Below are 27,316 nucleotides of genomic sequence, written 5' to 3'. Positions count from 1 at the left end.
CAAAGTCGGTTATTTATTCCATTCCTCTGTCTTGCGGCAAAAAGTACATTGGTCAGACGGGTCGTTGCCTAAACGAGAGATTGAAAGAACACAAATACAGTGTAACCGTTCAAAAGTCGCGCCATCTGGGCATTCACTGTAGGGACTGTGACCATACGGAATCAGGATGCTTACCAGAATTCGAAAAAACCACAGTGATAGGGAGACATGTCGATAAGCTAACGCGTGAGATTATGGAAGCTGCCAGCATTAAAAGGATGAATGATCAGTGCGTAAGCATTCCTTCAATTCTACTGTCAGAAAAAGAAGTAGCCTTTCTCTCAAGTGAGTACAGATTTTAACAGAGTTCGAAAAACTTTCACCTCTTTTTGGTTGTGTTTTTAGTCGTTTATCATTGCCAATCATTTTTGCCGTGTTTTTGTTGGGCTTTTATCATGTTATCGTCATGCTCACAGTCAGGCCAATGTTTTTATGTCTTTGGCTAAGTCTTTCTTCAAGAAAGGTTTTTTAGCAGGGTTTTTCCCCCTGAATTGATCACGTGTTTTGATAGGCACCGCTTAAATACGGGTCACCTTCTTTCTTTGAAATAAAAGTTGTCAGTTCAGCGCTCCGTCCTGTCTACCTTCGTTTTCTTGTGTTGCGTCTTGTTCCGCGCTGTGTTCCCAAATATGCAGCATTTAGGAGTCCCTCTTTAGTACTAATCTAGTGAGGATATTGTGCAGTAATATGAGAACAAAATTTTGGTGCACTTTATAAGAGCTCTCGTTCCCTCCTTATGTTGCACGCAGTGCGTATATCGAAGAGGCGTCCGTGTGCTGTGCAATGTCAGTGCACGTTAAAGATCCCCAGGTGGTCGAAATTACTCCGTAGCCCTCCACTACGGCTCCTCTTTCTCTCTTCCTACTTTCACTCCCACCTTCCTCCCTTTCCTTACGGCGCGGTTGAGGTGTCCACAGGAAACAAGTGAGACAGTTACCGCGCCTATCCCTTCCTATAAATCAATCAATCAATCAATGTTACTTCACATTCTCATTAGTTCTTCAGAACTGTCCTCATTTCCAGTAAAGAAATGACGCCGTTCTTTCGCGAACAAGTGAGCATAACCGCTGCGATGGCGCAGTGGTTAGCGCCTTACTCTCCTGCCACCTTTGGAGTGGGTATAAAACTACCCGTTTAGCTCATAGCGAAATAACAATGCACTACAGACTGAGCAGGAGGGTCCTACCACCACTAGACTCCACGTTAGGCAAAAAGGAAGCAGTAGCATGGAGAAAGCTACAGACAAATACATACCCGAACCCAGTTCATGTCAACCATATATGACCAGAAATACGATCAGACCTATGTTCACTATGTAAGGAAAGAGGATCTCTAGATCACATAATATGGGAATGTACAAAGTCACCAGGCAGGGCTAAAAATATAACTAAAGACGCCTGGGAGACCCTTCTGCGAAGCTCAGACCCAACCCAAAGAAAAATTGTTCGACCGGCCGAAGATGCCGCCGGATTCCAAGAACTACCGGCCTGCAACTAAGGCGACTGTCCCACCTTCCGGGTCTAACCCCCGAAGAGCGGAATAGTCACTCTGTTGGACGAATAAAAGTTCTCTCTCTCTCTCTCTCTCTCTCTCTCTCTCTTTCTCTCTCTCTCTCTCTCTCTCTCTCTCTCTCTCTCTCTCTCTCTCTCTCTCTCTCTCCACAGCGCCGAATCTTTCCCCCTTCGTTGATACACTTGTCCTTACTGCTGTCTGTTTACAACAGCACGCTTGAGATGTCCTCTGAGATAGCAGTTACTAAGTAAACCATTTTCTTTCCTCTAAACCAGTTTGTGTTTAACAATTAGCATGTCCTCACTATGCTCAAATATTTCTTTTTTAGTAATAGTACAGTTGAAGCTGCTAGTTATTTGCAGCATTTTACATCGCGGCAGCACAGGAACATACCTTCCATTCTGTATCATCTTTCTCATGAAGTGCACGGGCAGCAGAAGAATGACCGAGGCACCGACTATGGCAGTATCCTCTAGTCCCGGCGCTCAGCTGGTAGCGTCCGTATCGCACATTGTGCTCCTGGACCTCAGTGACGTTCAGCGCGGCCACCCTGGCCTACCTGCGCAGCGTCAGGGCTCCATTCTTCGGGTACGTCAAATGTATCGCTGTTGGAAACAGATGGCCTCGCGCTCTTAGTCCACCGTCGCAGCATTGTGGCCGCCGAGAACACATGCTCTCGTGGCGCGGTAATTTTGAGCTTTGCCGATCACGTGCTGCATGGTGTCGCGTGTTTCAACTGAATCGCGTGTTTCAATTGAATCCTTTGTGAGGGAAGAAAAGGCTCTGGAACTGCTTCATTCTCTGCGTACTCTGGAAACGCGCAGCGACTAAAGTTGTTGTTGTTGTGGCTGTAGGAAGAAGGAAAAGAAAATGCACCGGCCTGCTGCTGGCTACGTAGCTGAGCCACCTCCACTGATTGATTTATAGGAACGGAAAGGCGCCGTAACTGTCTCACTTGTTTTCTGTAGACACCTCAACCGCACCGTAAAGGAAGGGAGGAAGGTGGGAGTGAAAGTGGAAAGAGAGACAGAGGAGCTGTAGTGGAGGGCTTCGGAGTAATTTCGACCACCTGGGGATCTTTACCGTGCGCTGACATCGCACAGCACACGGACGCCTCTTCGTTTCGCCTTCATCGAAACGCAGCCGCCGAGGTCGGATTCTAACCCGGGTACTCCGGCACAGTAGTCGGGCGTCTTACCACTGCACCACCCCGATGAGGCTGAGCCACCTCCGCTGCCTGACTGATTTATAAGAAGGGAAAGGCGCGTAACTGTCTCACTTGTTTTCTGTGGACACCTCAACCGCAGCGGTGTAGCTATATCTTAATGTCCTATTCTACGGCATCTTTTTCTATTTTCACCCCCACCTTCCTCCTCCTCCTTATGACTCGGTTAAGGTGTCTGCGGAGAACTGGCCCCGCCGGGGTGGTGCAGTGGTAAGACGCCCGACTACTGTGCCGGAGCACCAGGGTTCGAACCCGACATTGGCGGCTGCATTTCGATGGAGGCGAAACGAAGAGGCGTCTGTGTGCTGTGCGATGTCAGCGCACGTTAAAGATCCCCAGGTGGTCGAAATTACTCCGTAGCCCTCCACTACGGCTCCTCTTTCTCTCTTTTCACTTTCATCCCCACCTTTCTCCCTTCCCTCACGGCGCGGTTGAGGTGTCCACAGAAAACAAGTGAGACAGTTACCGTGCCTTTCCCTTCCTATAAATCATTAAGCAAAAAAAGAACTGCGGAGAATCGCCTTATCTTCCTTGCAAACCAATTTGAAACGCCACTGACGCCTGCCTGCTGCACCGAGTCTCAGACCCTCAGAAAACTCCAAAAAGTGTGCATTCAGGTACTGATGCACCACTGCTATATGGCGTTATAGGCGCGGAAAGATGCGATTTTTCTAATGGAAATGTTATGGACGAAGGAATAAATACTGGCGCAATGAAAAAAAAAAAAAAAAAAACGACGCAATCTGAAAGAAACGAGTGCTAAGCTCTTTATTTCTACATTACACGACAAACGAGCCATGACGGCTGCCCTGCGCTGCGCCCTTCTTCTTACCCCCTTTTCTCATTCTATTGCATCGGTGTTCAACCACTGGACGTCCGCGAAGCGAAAGTTTCAAACTTGATGTAAAGTTTTCCCGCGAGGTCCAGTCTCTCCCTTTCAGGAAAGCAGCTCCAGAGCTTTCTCTTAAGAAACACTTTCTTTACAAATCGAGCGAGCACTTCGGCTAATTTCTCGGTCTCTTTCGCCTTCTCGATATCGTTTAGCTTTTCAGTGAGTTCATCGAACTTCTTGAACACATGCTGCACGTTATGACACACAGTTTCGATGTCACCAGCGGATACTATACTTCGCTTTCCAGAGTGTCCAAATGCTCAGAGATGTCTTCTATTTCTGCTGACCTCTCCACCAACTCCAACTGCTCTCGTAGCTTAGTTGAAGTACAGAATAACGCACTGTTACCTGAACCTTGTTTACCGTTGCTCCCATAGGCCGCTGTGGTACCCTGGGCATTGCGTCCACAAAACCTTGTAACAGTTACGTCTTCGCTCGGCATTTGCAAGTCGCTGGCTTCCTCACAGGCAGTTCCATCGAGTGCCGGCAGCGGGAAAATGGCCGGTGGGAAGAGACAGACAGAAGACAGCTTCTCAGAGCAGTCCGCCCTCTGCTGCACGAGCGTGCCGTTGATGCGTTCGAGGGCCACGCACCTTCCACTGCAGTTCCTCAGCGGCTGGAGCCAGTACCGGTTAGCTATGCTGTCAGGAGTGTTGGTCACGTTTATTCCGGTCACTTCCTCGTAGTCGAGGTTCTGGAGCCCCTCCGGTATGAGGTACATACCGAGCTGTTCACAGGCCGCAACGCTTTCTTGAAAAGTCAAAGCTTGGCGATTCAAGCACGTGTGCGAAAGGTCAGTTGAAGTCCTCTGTACGTCCTCGCAGTAGGAATATGGGCTCTGTCCTGCAGGAAAATTTCTTTCGGTCCTGTTTCGCTTGCATATATATTCAAGCTTCTCAGAGCACTCGCGGTGATGTATACTCACACCCCCCAATAATGTCTGGCTGCTGCAAGAATTTTGTAGCCGCTTCGTTACCCAGACAAAAACTAGCCGATATGGCAATATCCAGCCGTATGATGTGTTTGACCCTTCCAGGAGCTTCACTGCATGTTCTGCGCAAAAATTCGAGGAGAAATCGGAGTTGACGAGGCGTCGATCGTCGACGCAGATGTCATAGCCGTTGAGCTGTCCTTGTCGCCACGTGCAGCTAGATAGCTGTCGGGCATCATTTTCTTGCTGATGTCGCTTTCGCGTGCATAAAATGGTACAGTCACCAATGCAATTCCGTTTATGCTCCATGTTTACAACAGGATGGAAGTGCCCAATAACACATTCTGTTTTATCCCTGCTGTGTATCCTCGTTTTTGGTTTGCCTTAATTCTCGACGTGAATCCAGAAATTATTACGAGTGAATAGCAGAGGTTTTACTAAGGATAAAGTTTCATCGCTTTCTTCCCATGCATCCAGCACTGTAGCCGAACGGTCATTGCAGCGAAAGGCGCTTTCATCATAAGAGACTCCTTCGTCATAATAGCAGAACTCAGTTTCACCATCGCCTTCCTGCACCGTGACAGTTTGACAGATTGAATCTGTAGCCGCTGTTTCACAAACGACAGTGATATCGCAGATCTTGCATCCTGCATAATCTAATATTCTTCCTTGGATCGGCTGGCTGCACTGATCCCAGGAAAAGAGCACGATCGCATCTGAAGATGAAGTCGAAAGTTCGATCTTACGCCTCTCTGCTTGGAGTCGCATCACGGTCCGTAGCCGTTCCACCGGCGCACTGTCCGAATTAGGGAGATGCATGTGTTTTGCGGTGCACTCACGCGATGGATCAGAAACGTTCAGGTGAGTAGCAGAGCCTCGCAGGAGGCAATACGTGCGCACCGGCGTCTTCGTAAAGGAGTAGCACCTCACGACGCTGCTCTCCGATGGACGATCTCTCCCTTGAGAAGAAGAAAATTTGTTCGTACGCGGGCGATCCGGACCTGCGAACCAAATCGTGTCCTGGCGCTGCTCTTTGAGGGTACTCGACACGCTGGGCATAATGACGCAAATTACTTCGCAGATGGTGAAGACTAGGACGAGTGCTGACCTTCTGCTTGAGATGGCTTTGGTGGCGGAAGTCACAGGGGAGTCGGTCGCCCGGTGCATTCTTCGACTCAAATGCATCGGCTTCCTCTTCCTCGTAATATTTCTTGTTTGAATCGTGTGTATAAGTGTTAGTTTGTTAGTCGGTTTCTTCTTCATTGAATTATGGTCCTTGTATCATGGCATATACCCACGGGGGGGGGGGGGGGGGGGGGGGGGGGGGGGGGGGGGGGGGGGGGATTTGCTGCAGAGCTCAGTAAAAGAAAGGTAATAGTAAAAGACGGCGTAAAAATTGTAAAAATTATATGAAGGTTTTCCGTGTACTGTGCAATATCTGTACATGTTAAAAAACCCCAAGTGGCCTAAAAATTCGGAGTCCTCGGCTACGGTATCTTTTATAGCCTGAGCCGCTTCTGGACGTTAAACTGCACGAACCAAACCAAAATCTATTAAATCACGTCTTTCTAAGTGCTGGAAGCATCAAAATTTCCATACGAGGGGAGTATTCGTTTAAACCGAGAGCAAATTTTTTTTTGAGGTAATTAAAACCACTTAAGAGTACACAGCCCATGGGCGTCGTTTGCATATCACCTCCGCCGAGAAACGGCCACTTTATACCTTTTGTAGGCCGTCATTGCATCCGCCACCGCTTCGGTGGCGAACGACGGCTGCTGCGACGTGCGTCTTTCTCTTTTCCTGATTTTCTTTTTTTCTTCTCTAATAAAGCGAAAACCTTTCTAGGCTCATAGAACAAAATCCCGTGCGTGAGAATATTGCGCGAGATCTCGCGCGAGATTGCGCAAGATTTTTGCGCTGACTGTTGCTCTCAGCGCAACTAGGCTACGAAGCGCACCAGCCTCCAACAACCTTCGAGAAAGACGAGCCGTCTTCCAAATTTCGGAAGCCGAGTATGTGCAACGCCGTGTGGCGGAAACATATAACGGCGGGCTCGGCCGCAAAAGGGCTCGAGTGTCCACTCTTGGTGGTTATGTCGAAACTCTCGCACAGAACGAACTCTCGTTAATGGTGTATATGAGCTCGCCCGGCTTGCGACATGCGCAACCGGGTGCACATATCCAGGCGCATGGTGGAAATCAAGTGAAGTGCAGAATTCAAAACTTCGTCATCAACTGTAAATGCTGGGTTAGGGTGACAGAAATTTCAGGGTTCTCAGTGTTTAGGATTGTCTTTGCACGTAGAACTAGTCATCAGTAGAGGACTCCACTGGTTGAAGCCACTGCCCAAGCTCTCGCCACAAAAGTCCATTATGCCGCGAGGTCGGAGCTAGACAAGACCGCTTCCTAACCGCCCACGTTGGGTTTTCTTAACGAGGTATGGCTTGGTTTTCTTAGCAAGCTCATTTCATCTGGCAAAGGTCTACTTTCTGGCCTCAAAACGTGCATTCAGCTGAAAAAGTACATTCGCTAATCGCGTGCTGTCTTGCTGTGCTGCTATAGGATGGTATTTGTAAACGCCAGACACCGTCTGTTTTATTCAGTCCTTAACAGATGCCGGGAATGCTTTTTTGCGGATTTAGGGGAGCATCTCGCAGCATGTAGTGTGGGGGTGGGGGTAGCAGGTACCCATTTTACCACCATGGTATCCATAGTACCAGGTAACCATGTTACCAGGTGCCCATATTACCTCTTTGATCGAGTTCCGGTGTCTGGCTTAGGTAAATATTTAACAGATCAATAGAGATACCCCCCTTTCCACCCATAGCAGAGTGTTTTTGTAAGCGGATTGCGAGCACATATTTATTCTTGGAGGGCCTATGCATCTCTGACAGTTCATGTTTTACACCTACAGCCCGTTACTGCACTCCAGATTCTCCCAAGTTTCACAACCACGGAAATGAAATAAACGTAAAAACGATCGTTCCTTCAACAGTATAAACACTCGCAATGCCAGCACATAGCTAATTTCGTGTCTTTCAAAATGCGACAGACAAGGTTATTGTAAGAAGTATATGCTCATTTGCATCTCGAATCAAACGGTTATGTTTCAGACATCGTATATATCTGGGAGATTGGAAAGAGGCAGCGGTGTTCAACAGGCGAAATGGTGGTAGCGTTACGCACAGTTGTGGTCGTGGAAGAATGATTATATTTCAGACAGAATAAGTTTTTTCAGTTTCTTTGTCTGTTCAGCTTTCTATATTTATATTCATGTATTACTGTTCGACATCCTTAACCCATGCTCCGTCCTTTATATGTCTTTAAAGGAGCCTTTAAAGGGTGATAATCGATGATGATCGAATTTGCAACATTTTTACACCTATACACAAAATAAAGCGCGTGAAAAATTCCCCATAGATAGCCGAGAAAAATCGGCGCGTCACTGAAATAGTACAGTTGCACTGGAAACAACTTCGCGCATGCAATCCGCCTTTTTCACAAGGCCACTCTGCGCATGCGCGCCTCTCCCCTGGCTGGAAACTAACAACCAACCCCAGCTGCGCATGCGCAGTTTTTGACCTCCGCGATAGGGGAGCGCACCTGAAGTTTGTTCCCACTACACCAGCGCCGCCTCCTCCTCTGGCGGTCATTTCGAAACGACTGGTCGGGGACGTCGCCGGTGGAGCGCATTGAACCACCCACGTCCCGAGTGGTACGCGCGCTGCTCGCGCCGTTGGCACCCTCTCCTTCATTGTATGCACGCGCCGTCTCACTCGCAGGTGCACAAAAGAGATGTTGCTGGTCGCTGCGAGTCTGGCCGGCATTCCAAGGCGTTCAGAGAGGGAAAAAAAAGGTTATTGTGTCCAGGGGTGCGGAATGGCCCCTCTTGGTTATTTTTATTAAAATCACACAACAGCACCATACTTGCAGTGCCACAGAATGCTAGCCGTGCAAGTGCATTTGCCACTGCTTGTAAACTGCTGCTTTGGAGAGCATAGCCATGAAGGCTAAAAAAAATGTTCGCGATGAAACTTCCTTGTCGCACAGTTTACGAGTACAGAGAAAGAGGAGACGCGCCCATAATATTTTGCCATGAACGGCCTCCAACTAGACCAGACTTCTATCCAATTGAAAAATTATGGCATTATTTATTGCAGAAACATTTATTTACCACCCTTTTGTACGGAATCGTAGCATTTAGTTTAGCATTTCCCCATTATTGTTATTTACTTACGAATGTTCACGCGGCCGAATGCAGTTTCGAAAAAAGAATTTTGAAGTCAAAACGTTTGTCATGCACATCAGTGAGCATTCGCTTATGATCGATGGCTCTGCAGATAGGTTGTCTTGAGGGTACGCGTGCGCTGTGATAGCATGAAATAAATAAGCAACCGCTTTTCTCTATGGAACTTATTAATCAGGCTTACGACATTTTTCTTTTAACCATAAGCGAGCAGTTGGTAGACATATTCGGTGAATGGTCTCGTCTTTCTCTTCAGCCTCGCATATCGCCTTCAGGACTCCTAATTTGAAGGTTGAAGGTTTATTTCCGCAACTGGTGTTGCGAGGACAGCCAGGGAAAGAGCTGTATAAACAGCTTGAGAGGTCCTGGCTTCCTCTTACAGAGCAGCATTGACGGTGGCGGAGTACAATACATCAAACAAGATGTGAGGAAAAAAAAAAACATCGTCGGCACAAAGAAAGAGACGTACTTTTACTACGCAGTGCATTGTACTTGTACAGTACAATACTACATGAACATTTGGGGCAATTCTTTCCAAGAAATATTGATTAAATCTATATTTTCGGAGCAGTACAACTGGTTCAGAAGGGTCGGCAAGGTATGCTGCAACATTTGTTTGCCATAGTTTGTGCGGCATTTCTTAACATGCCAAGGTTCTGCGGCGCGGGTATCATACACAGTTCTGCTTTGCTCTAACCCAGCAAGTGTAAGTAAGAAGTCATCCCTTTTCATTATGGCGAGTTTATATTTATAGCACAGCCTATAGTGATACATGGACTTCATTTGTATAACGTTGTGTTGATGGAAAAGGCTTGCAGTGTGGAAGAAATACGGCACTTTACATGCAATGCATATAATGCGCTTTTGTAAGACAGTGAGTTTGTTAATATTTTCAGCTGTTGTTGTTGCCCACACCATACATCCGTAGTTGGCTATGGAAGAGAACAAAGAGTGGTAAAGTAACATGTTAACTGACGTAGGAAAATTAAAGCAATTTCGGCGCATGATACCAACTGTTCTGGAAAGTTTCTGAACTACGTAATTAATATGATCATTCCACGACATATCTGCTGCAAAGTAAACGCCGAGAGTTTTCACAGACTGCACAAATTCTATTCTGGTATTGTTTAATTCAATTAGAGGAGGTTCAAAATGTTTGCGTTAAAATAACGGTAATGTTCATTACTATTAGCACAAAAATATCAAAATCCAATCTTAAGTCAGCGAAGTTCCGTGCACCAAACTGAGCCATCGAATAAAATTTTGCATGACTATATGTAAAAAATAGATTTACTTTCCACTTTGTAAACTGTTTTGCCACTTAATTGCTTGCGGCACTAAAAGCGCCGTTAACATAATGGCGTTTTCGTCAATTTGCCTCGCGGAGGGGACATGATCCACAAGTTTTTTTTTTTCGCGTTTGCGCCGAAAGATTTTTCTAATTCTCTGAAGAATGCGCATGCGTAAGCGCTCACGCATCCATGAGCAAGCACGCGACTGCATAAACAGATCTGCAGCAGCCCAGCACGTGCAGAACTGACCCCTTTCAAGAGCCACATGCGCAGCTGTTCAATGGGAGGGGGAACCGGCCTGCCCGGTCAATTATCGGGACGCCGCCGAAGAGGGCGCTTTTCACTGGCGTTTGCAGCGCCCCCCTGCGAAGCTGCGGTCCCCTATTGGCGCAGCCGGAGATGATCTCGGAGGCCATGTGCAATTAATATTCGTGACAAGCGTGTGCGACAGATGGCGGCAGCTGTCATGAACACACATCGCCATTTCGCTGACGGCTGAGTCGCTGCGTCTCCCAAGGACGTTTTCAACCAGTAGCAGACGAAATTTCAACCGCTTCTAGAGGGCGCCACATTTTACGAAAAAGGCGGATTGAAGGTGGAGCGTATCCACGACAAAAAAAGGAGGCAGTGAAATGTGAACTTGGTCATTAAATTTACAGACGGTCAGTGAGATGCATAAAACATACAGGATGTGCCTGATAACTTTAGCAAAGGGTTAAACAGAAATTACGGACGATTTCCATGGTTAATCAAATGCAAAGTAGGTGCATAGTTTGCTTACCCCTGCTATACTTTTATAAGCATTTTTACACATTGTTCGGCTTCGGTGGTTGTTCAGCCCTTCGTTGTATTTCGCGGGCATTCTTTGGAGATCGCAAAAAAAAGGATATGCATGAGGCATTCTTCATCGCAGATATATGGAATGGAGATTCGCGAAACTGCTATTTAAATTTGCAGATCATATTTATTGTCTAAATAAATGTCTAGTATTTTGAAAAAATGTTCTTAATTACCAGTTAATTAATTGCACGAAAAACAAGCCTGCGATTACCAAGACGGCTGGCAGCTTATGCAACTGGTTTCCCTGGCCTACCTCAAATGTGATGTTTTTAACCTTGGGCTAAAATTACCTTGGACACTGTGCATACACGTAGGTGTTCCTTCTCTACAGCATGCAACATGGTGATGTTATCGACTATGTGACGAAATGACAGACGAGCTAATACACGTACGTTTCGTAGTCCTTTGTTATTCTGACGGGCAATAACGAGACAAGGGACGAAGGAAGAAGACAGCGTCACTCGTGTCTTATTCTTTTGTACTCTCAACTACCGCTGTTATTCCCCGTAAGAACGTACAAACTAGCTAAACTCTCAGCTTTACTCAAATCTACTTTTCGGTGGTGATTTCCTTTTAGGTGACTTAGACCACATGAAATGCCCTGTATCCGTCAAAAGTTCTTTTGGATAAAGGCTTCAAGCTGAATGGGATTGTCATCCCTATGAGGCAATAACCTCACATTTTCGCACAGAACCTCCCTCAATTCGCATAAGAAATCACATACAAGTCGCATACAATTGCATAAGATCTCATAGTTTCTTGTACATTATCATAACTTATGCGAAATATTTTAAGGTCAGTGGTCGGCCATTTCACCTACCAAATACCACCTGTCAGAAATATGCTCGAAATTTTTCATGGTTGCGATTTTTCAAACGTTTGACGTCGCCGATGGACAATGTTCTTCGACATGGGGTCACCAACACAATCGTTTTGAAGTGATGACCGATTTAGCATGGTTATGCCAAATCCGGATTAGGTGCTCTAGCATTTTGGTTTTCACTTCGGTCTCGTTTCACACATACTTATTACTATTCAATAGTAATCCATCATATTATGTGAAAGACCACACAAAGTACGTTCTAAACGTCGATTTAACAAAACCGTACGGACGTGCCTGCACGGCCTCGGCGTTGTAGACACTCGAGATATCAATCTGAAAAACTAAAAGTTCTACGGGGCAATAACCTAGCAAAATCTCACCAAATCGCATGGACTCTCATACGGTGGACATCATTATCATAAAATATTTCGCATAATTTATGATAATGTACAAGAAACTATGAGATCTAATTCAATTATATGCGATTTGTATGTGATTTCGTATGCGAATTGAGTGAGATTGTGTGAGAAAATGTGAGATTATATACAATTTTTTTCGGTAGGATGTCGATGGGTTCGACCTTAACCGTAAAGTTGCTGCCCAAGATCGCCTGCCAACTTTGGCCTCAGGAGATCACACGAAAGGACAGATGGAGTGACATGCGACTGAGTAGCACTCTAGTGCTAGAGCTCTAAAATCCCTCCGTTCTTTACAGACACTGAAGTTCAAGTCAATTGCAACCCAGTGCTTGACACGAAGTATATGCAGACTTGTGAACAGGCGGCTTGCACCTATAACGTAGTACGACCGTCAGAATGTGCCGTCAAATTCCAGCGACAGTCGCAGGCTCTCTGGGCAATATGCCTCCGCTGCCTGTCTGTAGGCGCTGCCAGGCTCGGTGAGGATCTTGGAAGTCATCTTGCCGTACACGTGCATTACATAGCTGCTCTTGCTCATGCGCCACGCCTTCTTGCTTGCGTTGGCGGAAAAGAACATCTCGCTCTCGTCGTAACGAAGTGGCAGAAACTTTCGATGATCTAGAACCTGCACGGAAAGGCACGTTTCGAATGAGGAGAGATATGGTTCCATTGTTGCTTGTGCAAAGCTCGCGATGCTTTGACTAGAAGTTGCGAAGCAAGGAATAATAAAGGAGCGATAGCAGAGGTCTCACACGATGTTCAATGCAATTAACACATCCGTATAACTCGTGCTATGATCTTTCCAGTTGTGATGTATGGATGCGAGAGTTGGACTGTGAAGACGGCTGACCGCCGAAGAATTGACGCGTTTGAATTGTGGTGCTGGCGGAGACTCTTGAGAGTTCTTTGGACTGCCAGAAGATCAAATCAGTCGATATTGTCGACCATAAACCCTGACTGCTCATTGGAGGGTCAAATTCTAAAGTTAAAACTCAGCTGCTTTGGTCATCTGATGAGAAGAGATGAGTTGCTGGAGAAAAATTTGATGTTGGGAAAGGTTGAGGGTCACCGGAGAAGGGGTAGACAGCGAACGCGATGGTTAGATGGCATCCTCGAGGCGCTGCAAATGAAGTGATGTGATGTTAGCAAGATAGTGAGAGACCGGAAAGCGTGGCGTGATATCGTCCACAGGGTCATGAAGAGTCGGACACGACTGAACTGAACTGAACACCTCCCTACGCTGGTTACAAGGTTAGTGTCAAGCAACTTCACTCAGTACGTCATTGTGCGCGCCCTAGCCGGAGCTGCGATTAATAGGCGATACAAACAAGGTCTGCGTCTGTGTACCTGTGGGAAATCACACTATTTTGTCAGAAACATTTACAGAAAAATTGCGTTTTGTTTGAGGCTGAAGCGAATATTCAGTCAAATCGTGAATTATTTGATTATTGATGCCATGCGAACGGTTGCCTCGTAATTTGGAATGCTAGCTTCTTTCCAAGTACGTGTTGCGGTACAGCATCGCGGAAGAAGCTCAGGTAACAGCAACTATTACGCAATCTCAGTTAAGCACAGCAGTGTGCCGTAAGTGGCGATTAAAGGCGATAAAACGGCGCAACTTCTATGGCATCCCTACTGAAAAAAATTCGATAAGGCAATAACCTCAAATTTTCTCACACAATCTCACTCAATTCACACAAGAAATCACATACAAGTCGCATATAATTGCATAAGGTCTCATAGCTTCTTGTACATTATTATAAATTATGTACGATATTTTATTATAATGATGTGAACCATGTGAGAGTCCACGCGATTAGATGAGATTTTATGAGGTTATTGCCACGTAGAACTTTTCGTTTTTCAGTAGGGATATCCGCTGGCGCCTGGCCCGGTTTAAAAAAAGCCATGGTGGGGAAAGCTCCTATTCGCCTAGCCCGCTAGTGCTGATTCGTTACTCAATTCTGATTCTTCGCTGTGCTTTATACCCGATTTTGCCTACACCAAGTTTTCATTCCTTGGTGTGTTATTAGCCTTCGTCCTGATACTGGGCAGCCCTATTAACCGAAGTGGTCATTCCTTGGTGTGTTAGCCTTCGTCCTGATACTGGGCAACCCCATTAACCGAAGTGGCCAGCCAACGTACGAAGCTGAGAGGGCATATTATGCATAAAGATGTCCGCAAATCTTTTTCCTGTAGCTTAAACAAAGGCGAATACAAAGAGGTGTGACACCACGACAGTGTGTTACACTCGCCCTGATAAGTGTAGCAGTCAAGATTTTATGCTAACTGCAGCCGGAAATTTAGACCGATACTCCCATTCTCGCACGTTCTGCATAGTCACTACATCGCCTAAAACGCAGATTCCTAGCCAACCACGTACCCTATTCTTGGAAGGTCTTGGCTGCTCCTTCTGGTGCACTACACCCCGTCCATTACTGAGGCCACTGCAAGTTGTCCACAGTGTTACTTCTTGGACGACGACCCGTACCAAGAGGAAGAAATTAACCTTTTTTCTCCCTCTCTCGCTCAATCTCAAACCTTATCATGATAAAACTACCCAAATCACACTGAATTCAGAAAACGTAAACGGCACACTTTTCTTTCAGAAGTGTTCGCTACCTCCAATAGGCAGCACAGCCATTTTTTCTTTCAGTGTTGTGCCCCATGGCATGAACGACAAGATTGCTCATTGCGTGCAACATGTTAAGTTGGCCCAAAAATCAGTATGGCGTTTAGCCCGGATATGCAGGGTCTGAGTGCGTTTGTAGAGGTGTGTAGCCGTGTACAATTTATATACAAAATTTTAGGCTAAGGCGCGCTGCCCTTCCTTGACTCGCCCTCCGAACGGCCATAATTTGCATTGTTCTTATTGCTGAAATTTTCACTATTATCAATTCTCGCACAACGCGTGCAAGCAATATATATGTGCTCAATCTGTCTTATAAATTGCTGTTAATTGCAAAAGCGATTTAGGATTTTCCCACAAAACAACTCCTATCATGAAAGGTACTATTTGCATCTCCTGCCATGACCATCATCAGCGGCATCAGTAGCATTATCACTAGCCTAACTGCGTCACTGCACAGTAAAGTTCTCGACCCTATCCCTCTAATCAATCCTGTCCTGTACCAGCTGCGACCACCTTTTCTCCCGCATACTCCCAAATAACATCTGCTGACAGTCCCCTTCTTGACCCCTAACATACTTGTCTTCAGTCAGAAACTATTCCTTTACCTAAAATGTCCGTCTATTATCTCCCCTTCGTATAATAGGCTCAGACCACGCCCATTTTTTCTTCATTGCCTCTAGGCTATCCCTAACTCGTCTTTGTTAACTGAACAATTCCGCTCTTTTCCTTTGTCTTAAAATTACACGTGCCTTTTCTTTTCGACAGCTCGCTGCGCTGTTGACTTCATTTCAATGATTTTGGTTAGCCCCAAGGTTTCCACTCTACAGGCGAGGAATCAGCGAGCATTACTTCAGGGATTAGTGAGCATTACTTAGGCACTCCCTACAAATTTTTATCTCTGAATCTTGTCGAGACGCATATTTGAATACTTGCTGCAAATCCGCGGTCAATAGTGCTGTAGAAATCGCATCTCACAGCATATGAACCCCATTTGGGTTGGGATATTTTCAATATTCCGTACGGAGGCGCCAATGATCACTGTGCAGCCGCTGTACAGATTTGACACATTTCATCTTCACGCACTAATTCTGTAACGCAGGGCATTACTGCTGAGGGTTGTGGTGAATTAAGTACTTTATTTTGTCAATCTATCAAGATTACACCTGGCGTCCCAGCCACCCTTATCCCAGGTTTAAATATACGCATACGGGGGCGCGATTGGCATACGTGATTTCACTTCAGGGCATTATCTACCCGATTGGAAACCAGACATGCAGAAGGGAGGCTTCACGCCTTCTTTTACAATTTCTGCAGAGCACTGATCTTGACTCTAGATGGTTACAGCTAGAATAGAACATGTTCTACTGTGAGTGAATGTGTGTATATAGATGGTGGCTGCTGGAATGGACTGTGTTTTACTGTGAGTGAATGTGTGCGTAGATGGTGACTTCTAGATTGGATTATGGTATACTGTGAGTGAATGTGTGTATAGATGGTGGCAGCTGGAATGGAATGCGTTTTACTGTGACTTAGTGTGTGCATAGATGGCGACTGCTGGAGTGTAATATGTATTGTTATATGTGACTTTGCGCATAGTGTTGCAGATTTCACAAATATTAGGATTTCTTTTAACGCATAAGTGACGCTACGATGGGATAGTTGCCGGAAGAATAAGCAAGACCAATCTCACCTGTAGCATACAACTCAACTCAACTTCAACCATGGTATCCACGACAGCACCCAGTAGGTCAGCGCGTTCTCTTAACATGACAGCCCAGAAACATGCCAGACCCAGAAAGCCTGGCATCGGAGTTGTAAATCACGAGAATGGCTGTGGCACGTGAAATAGTCGCGCGCAGACTGGTCGTGTGACGTTACGAAAGTCCATCACATGACCGAGTTGGCTTTCAACTCAGTGTACTCCTTTTAAAATGGGAATAGAATCATCTCCTTGAGTCCTTATTCAGGCACAGTATCACTTAGGCATGTCTGTACGACTTCGTTAATGTGGTGCATTATACCAGTTTAGGCTTGTCTTTCACATTATGTGGCATATTACGCCGTATCTGTGGGAGGATAGAGGCACAGATTAAAAGATGAGTCTATAAGCGAGTAGAAAAGCGCAGGCGAAATCTAATTATGCCACAGTTTTTTGTTCGACTGAGTAAAGAGATCGATTTAAAATATAAACACTTCAACTCTTGCGTTTCGGGATGACATACAGTACGGAATTATAAATCATCCCAAATATCCTCTAATCTATCAGATTTTATTTCAGTACTCGCTTTTTTTTTAGAAGTTTCGGGCTTTGAGAAGAAAGCAAATTATGAAAAAAAAATTTTTTGACGCGAGAGAACGCTTGCGTGCCGGAGGAGCAATGCTCTTTAAATGTGGAACTGATGATCGTAGCTGCGATCGATGCTTATTTCTCTACATCTGACTGATGGTGTGAGCATGGTTTTCTATCGAGTAGCGATCCCAATATATGCAACAGCAATAGAATTAACTTTACATGCGGTTGCATTATCAAATCTCATTATGCACCGCTCCCCAACGAACAAACCTGGCATTTGTTTCATCATCAGCCAGTGGCACATTTGATGATGCACGGCGCCAACACGACAGACGGAACCTTAGAAAGCATAAACAAGTAGCTATGTTCGCCGCATCCGTCCAACTGTCACCTCTAAGTTCACTAGCACGAACATTAAGCTAGCTTTACTACGCACTCAAGGTGGCAATACACCCGGAGCATGATGTCAAAACGATCAGTGCCGCAAATGTAATTAGTAATCAGGGGCAAATGAGCCGAAACAGCTCATGAAACAAGCTGTGATGAGGGAGCTGGTTGCAAAGCATTGTGCAGGCAGAAAATTCAGACGGTACAGAACGAAAAAGATTTTCTTTTTCCTCGCGCAAAGAAATGAAAGGGCTACCGCGAATTTGTCGAGAAAAAAGCAGCCCACGCTCCCCAGCAGATTAATAAAGCTACGATTCCAGTTGCAAACCATCCATCGATTTTCCCGAATTGTGACAGCTAACGTGAGAGCGCAGTTGGAATTTTCCTTACCGGCAACGAGATGTATACAAATCGACCATTGCCTTTCTTTTTGCCCTTTACGCCGCATCAATTATGGCGGCGGCGAGCACTGACAGGAGGCGTAGTGCCCGCAGCTCAACCAAGCTTATGCCAGACTCTGGAATTAAGATACGCTTAGCGTTTAGGTCGAGTTCCCGAATCTTAAATATCCATGAATTCCTGTAATATGTCAACATAACTTCAACGTTGTAGAGCTTCAGTGTCAGTGAGTTTGAGCAAACTTCAATTCACTCACCTATATTATTTTCGTGTAGTTAATTGATTTTTATGTCGAAGCAATGCAGATCTTTCGAATTACCTATACTGTACCATTCAACCTCTTTTGTGCGCCATAAGCGTCTAGCATATTTGCTTTTAAATTATCTGAACATAATTATATACTGTTCGCTTCATCATATGCACCTCGTCCCCCCCCCCCCCTCCCCCCTTCCCCTCTCAAGGAAAGAAATAATACTTATTCTAGTCTATTATTCATGCATTTCTATTAAAACTGCATTGTGCTTCTATCGAGTTTTCTCAAATGAATAAAATTTTATGTTAAGAACACATTATATTTTCATTTTCGTGGATATGGCCAGATACGGCAAAGTGAATTTTAAAAATTTTGTTGTCAATATGTTTACTAGGTCAAGACGGGTTTCTTTCATAAAGGCATTTTTAAGATACGGAGGTTGTAGAGGCGAAGCAGCTGAATTTACCGTGAAGCCCTCGTCACCGCCACACCGATGTCCGACAAGTTCTTTAACGCGTTGCTGGTCGCAGTAAGCCAGTGTGACATTGCGCAGAAGAAGAGGTCCAATAGAGTTCCACTTGTCGGGTTCGTAGACCTCAGACGCCTGCATCATTAGCTCCAGCAGGAAAGGGTCACCGCGATGGAAGGCCAGGAACCCATTGCTGACCATGTCGCCACCTCCCTGGTGTGTGAGAAACAGCAGCAAATGGTCTTGCAGTAGTACCCTACTTATAAAAATTGTATGAGGCAATAACTTCACATTTTCTCACACAATCTTTCTCAATTCACATAAGAAATCACATACAAGTCGCATATAATTGCATAGGGTCTCATAGTTTCTTGTACATTATCATAAATTATGTACCATATTTATTATAATTATGTGCACCGTTATGAGAGTCTACGCGATTGGATGAGATTTTATGAGGTTATTGCCCGGTAGAACTTTTGGTTTTTTGGTAGGGTAATACAAGGGGCCGATTGCTGCACGTGTTCATTGTCCATGCCATGAAGCGCCTTTATTTCTATCCATACGAAATTCCTGAATGTACTAAATCCACGTCATTTTTCTAGGCAGCCCATAGGTAGCATTGCGAAACTAAGCATATCCCTTTGCGCCAGGTGAGAGAGAAAATAATGAAAATTTTTATCACTAAAATTTGTGTAGCCGCCGAATTCACTGCAGATTCAAAGAATAGCTTATTCCCAATTCACGATTTTTTTTTTCTCCAATACATTGGGTGTGGTGAATAGCGGAGTTAATCTGCTTGATCTTCGCAGTAGGCTTACGCATGTTTCTCTGGTCGATATCGGAAAACTTAAGCGTGCCACGTACCCGGTTGCCTCTACTAGAGTACCGCGATATAGTTCAACGGTGAATGCATCGCCGTATAACATAAAAACACGTTCGAAATGAGTTTTGGCGTACCGTAATCCTGCACAATATAGTACCTAAAGTCATAGCAGCAATATGGGTGACGAGAGTACGCTGTCATAGTCAAATTAATCTAAAACACACCCAAGCCACAAAGCACCAGAAGCAAGGCAGCATTGACCGTGCCAACGAGAGGGTGCCGCTTTGGTGAGAAATCTTTCTAGCTTCCCTGTAAGGTTAACAAACATTCGGCTCAACATTCATTCTTCAGCAACAACAGCTCTTACAAAAACAGTGAATTATGCGAGTTTTCCACTGACTGTGCTGTCTAGGAATATCGAGGAGAGGAGGAGGAGGATCTTAATTATCATTATTAGATAAGAACACTGACATTGGGCCCTCTTTGCTTAGTTTTATTCATCTTCTACGTCTTTGTTCATATTTTGGGCATTATTATGCATTTTCTTACTAATCGAAGGTTTTTATCAACTTTGCTGTGCTCTCTTGTCATTCTTAGCCATTTTTCTGTTTACTCGTCTATCCTTAGTCATCAGAAGCCATTGCCAGCTTTACAAATTTCCTGTTCGGAGGGGGGGGGGGGGGGGCGTGAGGGCTTCTTTTCAAGATCACAAGATCACCACCTCTCGTCCTCCTCCCCTTATCACATACAAGCGGAAAGGTTTACTTCGCCCCTACTCTTGGGAGCCTGAGAGGAAGGCAGGCAAGTGCGCACACCACTACACCAGATGCCACCCTTCCATGAAAGCTTCACATGTAATGCTTTCTAACAAAAAGAGCATTCCTATTAACAGCAAGGTAGCGTACAGCCTGAGGAATCAGATTTATTCCCTTGAATATCTTCTGTCGCCTACCCGAGAGAGTATTGCGTCTTTATAACCAATGAAGCAATGCTCAATTAATACGGGAATGTCATGGAGATAGGCTCCTTTCCTCAAACCATTTCTTCATCGGCAAAGTACTTCTCTATGTGTAGCATATAGAAGAATGTCATCATGCTTGGAGGGAAAGGCATTTCACGTACTCTTGAGAGAACGGCATGTGTAAGCAGACTCCGATAGGCTAATTCACGTTTCAGTGTGTTTATTTATTTTTTTTTTTTTTGTAGCGAAAGCTACACTGGTTTTCAAGACCTCCGGTGACCGCAGCTACGTCATGAAGAGGCGTAGCTACTAGAAGAAGAGAACGCCAAAGACGAGAAAAAACGGCAAAGAAGACGAAGAAGAAGACAAAGAAGAAAAAGTCGGCGAAGAAGAAGACGAAGAGGAAGAAGACGCTTGGTCACCTGCAGAATGCTTTCGCTCCATATTCGGTTCAGCAGCGTTGAACCCTTCTCATTTTTTTTTTATAATAAAGACTACGTTATGCATTACTATTCATATTAGCGGCCGTAACTCAAACCAGATAAAAGTGGGTGCTATAAACATAGCGACAATGCAAAATACACCCAAATCTAAATCATGACATCACCAGCGCTCTTTTATGCGATGCGTAATTTGTACGCCAAAAATTTGGCAGCAAATTTTGCACACGGCATGAAGTTTTCGTCGTCTACATTTATTACAGGTGTTTAAGAGATCATTCGACATGCGTTTTACATACTCCTCGCAACGAAACTCCTTCTTCGGCCTCTTTAGAGTATGCTTGTTCACTTACAAAGATGTATTTGGAGTCATTTTGTGAACTTTCGGGGCGCATTAACTCTACCGCAAGTGTTCACATACGCACACGTTGTGATAACTAAACCACATCAATCTAGTGTACGCCGTAGATAAGACATTGCTTAACTTTTGTGTCATTTAAGACGGTGGACGTGCAAATCATATGCCGCAGCACTGCGCATATGCATTTGCGAAAAGTTTGTGCCAAATTATGACATCAAAGGATATGTTGCTTAGATCTAGTAATACGTGCAATTCGGTAGCTAAACATGAGAATCAGTGGCCAGTAAATCGAGTGAGAAGAAGGAAAGTACAATTTTCATCATCATCATCATCATCATCATCATCCTGACTATACCCACTGCAGGGCGAAGGCCTCTCCCATATTTCTCCACTTGACCCGGTTCTGTGCTAGCTGCATCCCCTTGACCCCTGTGAACTTCTTAACCTCATCCGTCCACCTAACTTTCTGCCGCCCCTGCTACGCTTTCCTTTCTTTGGGTTGCCCTAAGCGACCATCGGTTATCTTTTCTTCACGCTACATGTCCTGCCCATGCCCATTTCTTCTCCTTGATTTGCACCCAATTTTACCCTCGATTTATTATGTAAGAGCCATCATCCACTATGGTACCACGTGCTGTGTCCCGATACCGACTTCAGAAATAATCGCGCGCGTGCTGTACACTTGCACTCCTGTTACTTTAACATACTGTGCTAAACGTCTCAATGAACGATACAGCGCGACTATGTCATGGCTGGAAGATTCCCGCGCACAGGTAGCAAGCGAAGCGGTTACTGAAGGCGCCTATACAAGGACTCACCGCTGGCGACTGGCTGACAAATGACCCCAGCGAGTCGAGCGGCCGAAGCACGACAACGTCGATGTCCAGGTACACGCCACCACGCATGTAGAGCACTGCCAACCTCAGTGCATCCGCCAGATGCACGACGGGATAGGAACTGCTGTTCAGGACTCCCAACTTGTACCATGTGTGCAGCGGCGTCCCCTCGAACTCCTCGATGGGCTGTCCCGGATAGAGGGCAGGAGATTGTGCGGAATATGGAAAAGGCTAGAAGGCGGGCACATCGCTAACACTAGTGTCATTGCTATAGGTCTCCCCTAATGAAAAAATTGTATGAGGCAATAACGTCACATTTTCTCACACAGTCTCACTCAATTCACGTAAGAAATCACATACAAGTCGCATATAATTGCGTAGGATCTCATAGTTTCTTGTACATTAACATAAATTATGGAAGATATTTTATGATAATGATGTGCACCGTATGAGAGTCTATGTGATTTGATGAGAATGTGTGAGGTTATTGCCCGGTAGAACTTTGCGTTTTTCAGTAGGGTCACATTGCGTCGGTTGCCAGACTGCTCATTGTCTGTCTGCCGATATGCCACGCATACTGAGCACACTGGGCTCTGGAGTGGAACAAAGCGAATATACTGGATTACTGATGCGTGTGACATCACTTTTCATTGGTCAAAAATGGAAGGAGGAAATAAAGGAGTGGTAATAAAGTCTATGTTCTGAAGACACCTTGCGTCCTGAAAATCCGGTCGAGCCATATGTACGAGGTAGCTCCCTATTCTTCAGTGTTTGTATGGTGCCACGGCGACAGCTACCCGTGTATGGGTACTGGCCGCCAGGTGGCTTCTTGGCAGTACCCTAAAAAACGGGGCAATAACCTCACACGATCTCATCAAATCACATACTCTCATACGATGCACATCATTATCATATATCTTCCATAATTTATGTTAATGTACAAGAAACTATGAGGTCTTACGCAATTATATGCCACTTATATGTGATTTCTTACGTAAATTGAGTGAGTCTGTGTGAGGAAATGTGAGGTGCCTCATACAATTTTTTCAGTAGGGTAGTGACGCCTTTGATATCTGCCCGGCATGTAACTTTAAAAATTATAAGTAACTTCACACCCTTCTTCCTCACCGCTTTTCACAATGCATTTCAGACGCAGGGGAACTATCCCGTGTCTCCGTTCCTTCATAGTTGTGAAGCAACCCGCAATTCTCGGTGAGCATGCCTGTAGCGTGCATCTGCCGTGCGAGGCGGAAAACCCCAAGACGGAGCCTTTAGATGCAATTCGCATTGAGAAAGAAAGCCATATACGCAAACTCGTTTACCTTGATATCACTCAGGTTGACGTTCTGGAAGGTCGCCAACAAGTTGACAAAGCGCCTGGTACTGTCGTTTCTTCCATGGCCATCACCGCCCACTGACAGAAGGTGCACTGTCCAGTTTGGGTGGATCTTCGACGCGGATTCGACCGCGCAGGCCATTCGGGCGGTGATGACCCCGTGACCTCCAGTCTCAAGGAAGAAGATGTCGGACAAACTGGAATTGTGCTGCACACGTCCTGTATACAGGCAAGAGTTTCGGAGTACAGTATGGCTACACTGACAGAAAGTAGCACGATCTACAACTAATGAAAGCCCGATTTAACAAGAAGCGCCTGTTCCTCCGGGACGATAACAGCGAACGATATTATTTGTACAGCATTGGTTTGCCATTACGTGTTTTCTTCTCCTTAACGGTTGATTAGCTGTGTCTTTCTTCCCCCGATGTTTGGGAAATCATCAAATTGGTTGGTGCCTTCACCGAGGACAAGGACTAAGAGGTGAAGAGAAGCTGTTTCGGTGACATCAAATTTTGGTTTTTACAGGTCATTCGTGAAAATTATTTTCTTCTTGCTCACTCCGTATCATCTTGCAACTAAACGACTTTCCCTAGGGGCCATCGAGCAACCTGATTTAGCAGATTCGAAACCGCATGAGGTCGAGAATGTTCGACTACCAATCATCGAATTATTGCCCTCAGTGCCATCTGATAAGGGCAAATTCAGCTGAAGCCATAGTGGAGCGCTCTGAAAAATTCCTATCACCTATGTTATCTAACGTACGTGCGCTGACATCGATCAGTACAAAGGCAACATTTATAAATTCTTATAAAGGATCTATAAACGATGTACAAGGACGCCTTACGTTTTCTCTCTATCCAAATGCGGCCGCCGCTGCATGGCTCTAAACTGCATGGTTCCCCGAGTCTCAGCGGATATATAAAAGCGAGCTCAATCCCGTTATAAAACACAACCTGAACAAATTCCTCTTACCTACTAGTGTTAGTTATTTAGAGTGGTACAATGATTGTTTTCAGGCCTTGATTCAGTATGGCCTGATCGTGCATATGCGCGCACAGTCAATTTCACGAAAACTATTAAGCGTTGCAGAACCTTTCGCTGAGGCGAGCAATCTGGTCCGTAGGAAGAAATCACGACAATATTCGATATCGCTTCCGCGGCGATGTCTTCCTTCTAAACGCTGGAAATCGCAGGCCTTGAGCTAATTTTCGAAAGACGGCCTGCTTCTGCTGTGGACACCATACGTCGTATTTAGGGAACACGGAGCGCCACGCGTATTAAGGTAGCGCATGCTATGTATTTGCCCCCGGCTTTGGCATCCAAGGCCAAATCATCCATTCCGGCCGGTGCTCCAGCATTTACAATGCTGCAGTGATTTTGTGAGGCAATATGCAGATGTACCGGTGCGGACAAAAGTAAATGGAGCACGCTATTTTCTTCAGAAATTTTCAGGCTTTCTATAATTGCAACTGGCAGTCATTGTATATGCACAATGGTAGTAAATGCCGGTGCGCTTTCACTTAAATAAATAATGTTTTCTTATCTCCAATGCAGACGGCTTGATTTTAATCTGAACGGGAAAGCGCGCTCCGTTTACTAATGTCTGCACCTGTACATACACCAAATGCACATGATCACGTTTCGTCTACTTAGAGCTGTCACGTGGGCACAGAGGCTTTATTTACCGCACATTGTTTTACTTCTCCAGGAATGCTTCCTTTCCTGCCGTGAGACATTCCTCCACAGCTTCCTGCGCGAATTCTTGATAGCACCTGGGGTTCCGATGGCTACAGCGCTCTCTATCACATACATTTACGCACACACGATAATAGAAATAAAATCGAAAAGAACCTCATGCACAGGCAACTTGCCTACAGTTATGTTTCCACGAGCAGCACGCAACGTGCTTCCCCCCGTGGTGTAGTAGTACAGGGTGAGTCCTAAGATCGTTATCATTCCACCAAGCACCACCACATTTCTGAAAAAAAAAAAAAGAAAGAAAGCGGATAACTTTTGCTTCAAAGTCCAGTGCGAAATGTAAACGCATGCTCTTAATGTCCACATAGGGCTACAGCATTCGCATCGGCACTGCCGTCATTTCAAAATAACGCGATTTTGCCGTGTGACAGCGAGCACCAAAGTGTCATTCTTCCTAAGTAAGTGCACTTCGTGAAAGTGGCCGGAGGGAGGACAGTATAGTCCTATAACACCATATAAGAGTCTGTCTTTTGATTTCGTCAGGAGGGGGATAGCGCGAACGCAGTAAGTGCACTTGGTGAAAGTCTTGCTCGTCAGACAACTATATGCCCCAATGGCCAGAAGGATACCTATAGATGCTTGAAATAGACAGAACCTTGTGAGAACCCATCATTTGCTGCCTGAGATCTTTATGTACTGGCAACAGGAAAACCGCAGTCAGTGCCCCGAAGCTCCTGCGTGTCGGCACAATTCCACTCACATTACAGCCCCTTATCTTGACTCGGTATGTACAGTTGTTGTCAAAATTGTACGGCCTAAGGTGTTCGCTTCCTAAGCCTTGTAACGAAGCTCCTGGAAGCAGTATTGCGATATACAGTGAAGACGACATATACTGTAAAACTAAAAGTTCTACGTGGCAATAACCGCATAAAATCTCATCTAATCACATAGACTCTCATGCGGTTCACATCATTATCATAAAATATTGTACATAATGTGTGATAATGTAAAAGAACCTATAAGACGTTATGCAATTATATGCGACTTGTATATTTCCTATGTGAATTGAGTGAGATTGTGTGAGAAAATGTGAGGTTATTGCCTTACACAACTTTTTCAGTAGTTTGTCATTTTCGAGATTTTCAACACTTGAGATGAGAAACGAGCCTCGTTATTGTGCCTAGAAGCAAAACGCTTGGGCCGCATATTTTTGACGAAGACTGTAGTGACGGGATCGAGTCAATCAGGAATCGTCAATTTTTTGGAGGTACTCAGACGTTTTGGGCCCCCTTCTTTTCTTAGCTTATATTAATGGCCTCCCTAACTGTGTGACTTCCCCGATCCACTTTTTCGCTGATTATTTATCGCGAGATTGCTAAACCCGCGCATGTTTCTACTTTGCAATCTGACCTCAAGAATATAACTAATTGTGTAACACATGGGTCATGGACTTAAATGTTAAAAAATGTAAAGCTATACGAGTTCCGCGCACTAATCTCACCACTGCTAGCTATGTATTAAATAACATTTATTTAGATACTGTTACTTCGTACAAATACTTAGGTGGGCATATCATTAACGACCTAAGCGGGAAGCAACATATTGATTACATTATTAATAACAGTTATCGCATGCTTGGGTATCTGCGCCGCAACTTTTCGAAGCCACCTGTTTCGACTAAAGTGGCTATGCACAAGGCATTGGTACGTTCAAAGATTGAATGTGTTTCTGCAATTTGGAATCCCGGTACGAACTTAACATCAAAACTCGAGATTGTTCAGAAGAATTCGGCGCGTTTCATTATTTCTAATTACAGTCACACTAACAGAACAAATTCAATGAAACTAACGCTGTCTTTGCCATCTCTCGAGCTCAGAAGGAAAGTATCACATCTTAGCCTTATTCACAAAATTTATCATCATAACGAATTAAAGCATACTTTAATTTCGCAGCCGTCGTATCGCTCGTACTGCGTCGAACATGCTTACAAAGTAAACATCATCGAAGTAAACATTCGTTTCTACGTCGTACGTAGGTAAAGAGGAATCGCCTTTCGCCGGGCACCGCATTAATACAAGATCACGATTAATTTCGCTTGTAACTGGTGCAAAATCTTGAAGCTGGCTCACGACACGCTTTTTTTTTTCTCCTGTTATCTTCTTTAATTTCTTCTTTTCTTTATGTTTGTTTACTCCGTGTGGCTGTTC

At 45.0% G+C, this 27,316-nt stretch overlaps 1 protein-coding gene across 2 annotated transcripts in view; it reads right to left on the bottom strand.

Annotated features, from left to right (window-relative positions):
- Positions 1 to 12,462: 12,462 nt before the first annotated feature.
- Positions 12,463 to 27,316, bottom strand: part of LOC146176297 (alpha1,4-N-acetylgalactosaminyltransferase 2-like) — a 19,831-nt gene continuing 4,977 nt past the window's right edge. The window contains exons 2-6 of one of the 2 annotated variants that reach the window (XM_084582626.1): positions 25,283 to 25,389; positions 23,398 to 23,630; positions 22,058 to 22,261; positions 18,649 to 18,864; positions 12,463 to 12,843 (exon numbers count right to left, since the gene is read on the bottom strand). In XM_084582626.1, the coding sequence (XP_084438752.1) occupies positions 12,610 to 12,843; positions 18,649 to 18,864; positions 22,058 to 22,261; positions 23,398 to 23,630; positions 25,283 to 25,389 (994 nt within the window). In that variant the 3' untranslated portion in view covers positions 12,463 to 12,609. Of the gene's footprint in view, positions 12,844 to 18,648; positions 18,865 to 22,057; positions 22,262 to 23,397; positions 23,631 to 25,282; positions 25,390 to 27,316 lie in introns of those variants that run through there. The other variant, XM_084582627.1, reaches the window with a different exon arrangement.

The sequence above is a fragment of the Amblyomma maculatum genome, chromosome 10 (assembly GCF_055883805.1).
Source record: "Amblyomma maculatum isolate TAMU_Amacu chromosome 10, ASM5588380v1, whole genome shotgun sequence".
NCBI classification, from domain to species: Eukaryota; Metazoa; Arthropoda; class Arachnida; order Ixodida; family Ixodidae; genus Amblyomma; species Amblyomma maculatum.
Note: the sequence above shows the minus strand (reverse complement) of the source record. Positions and strands in the feature narration are given on the sequence as shown.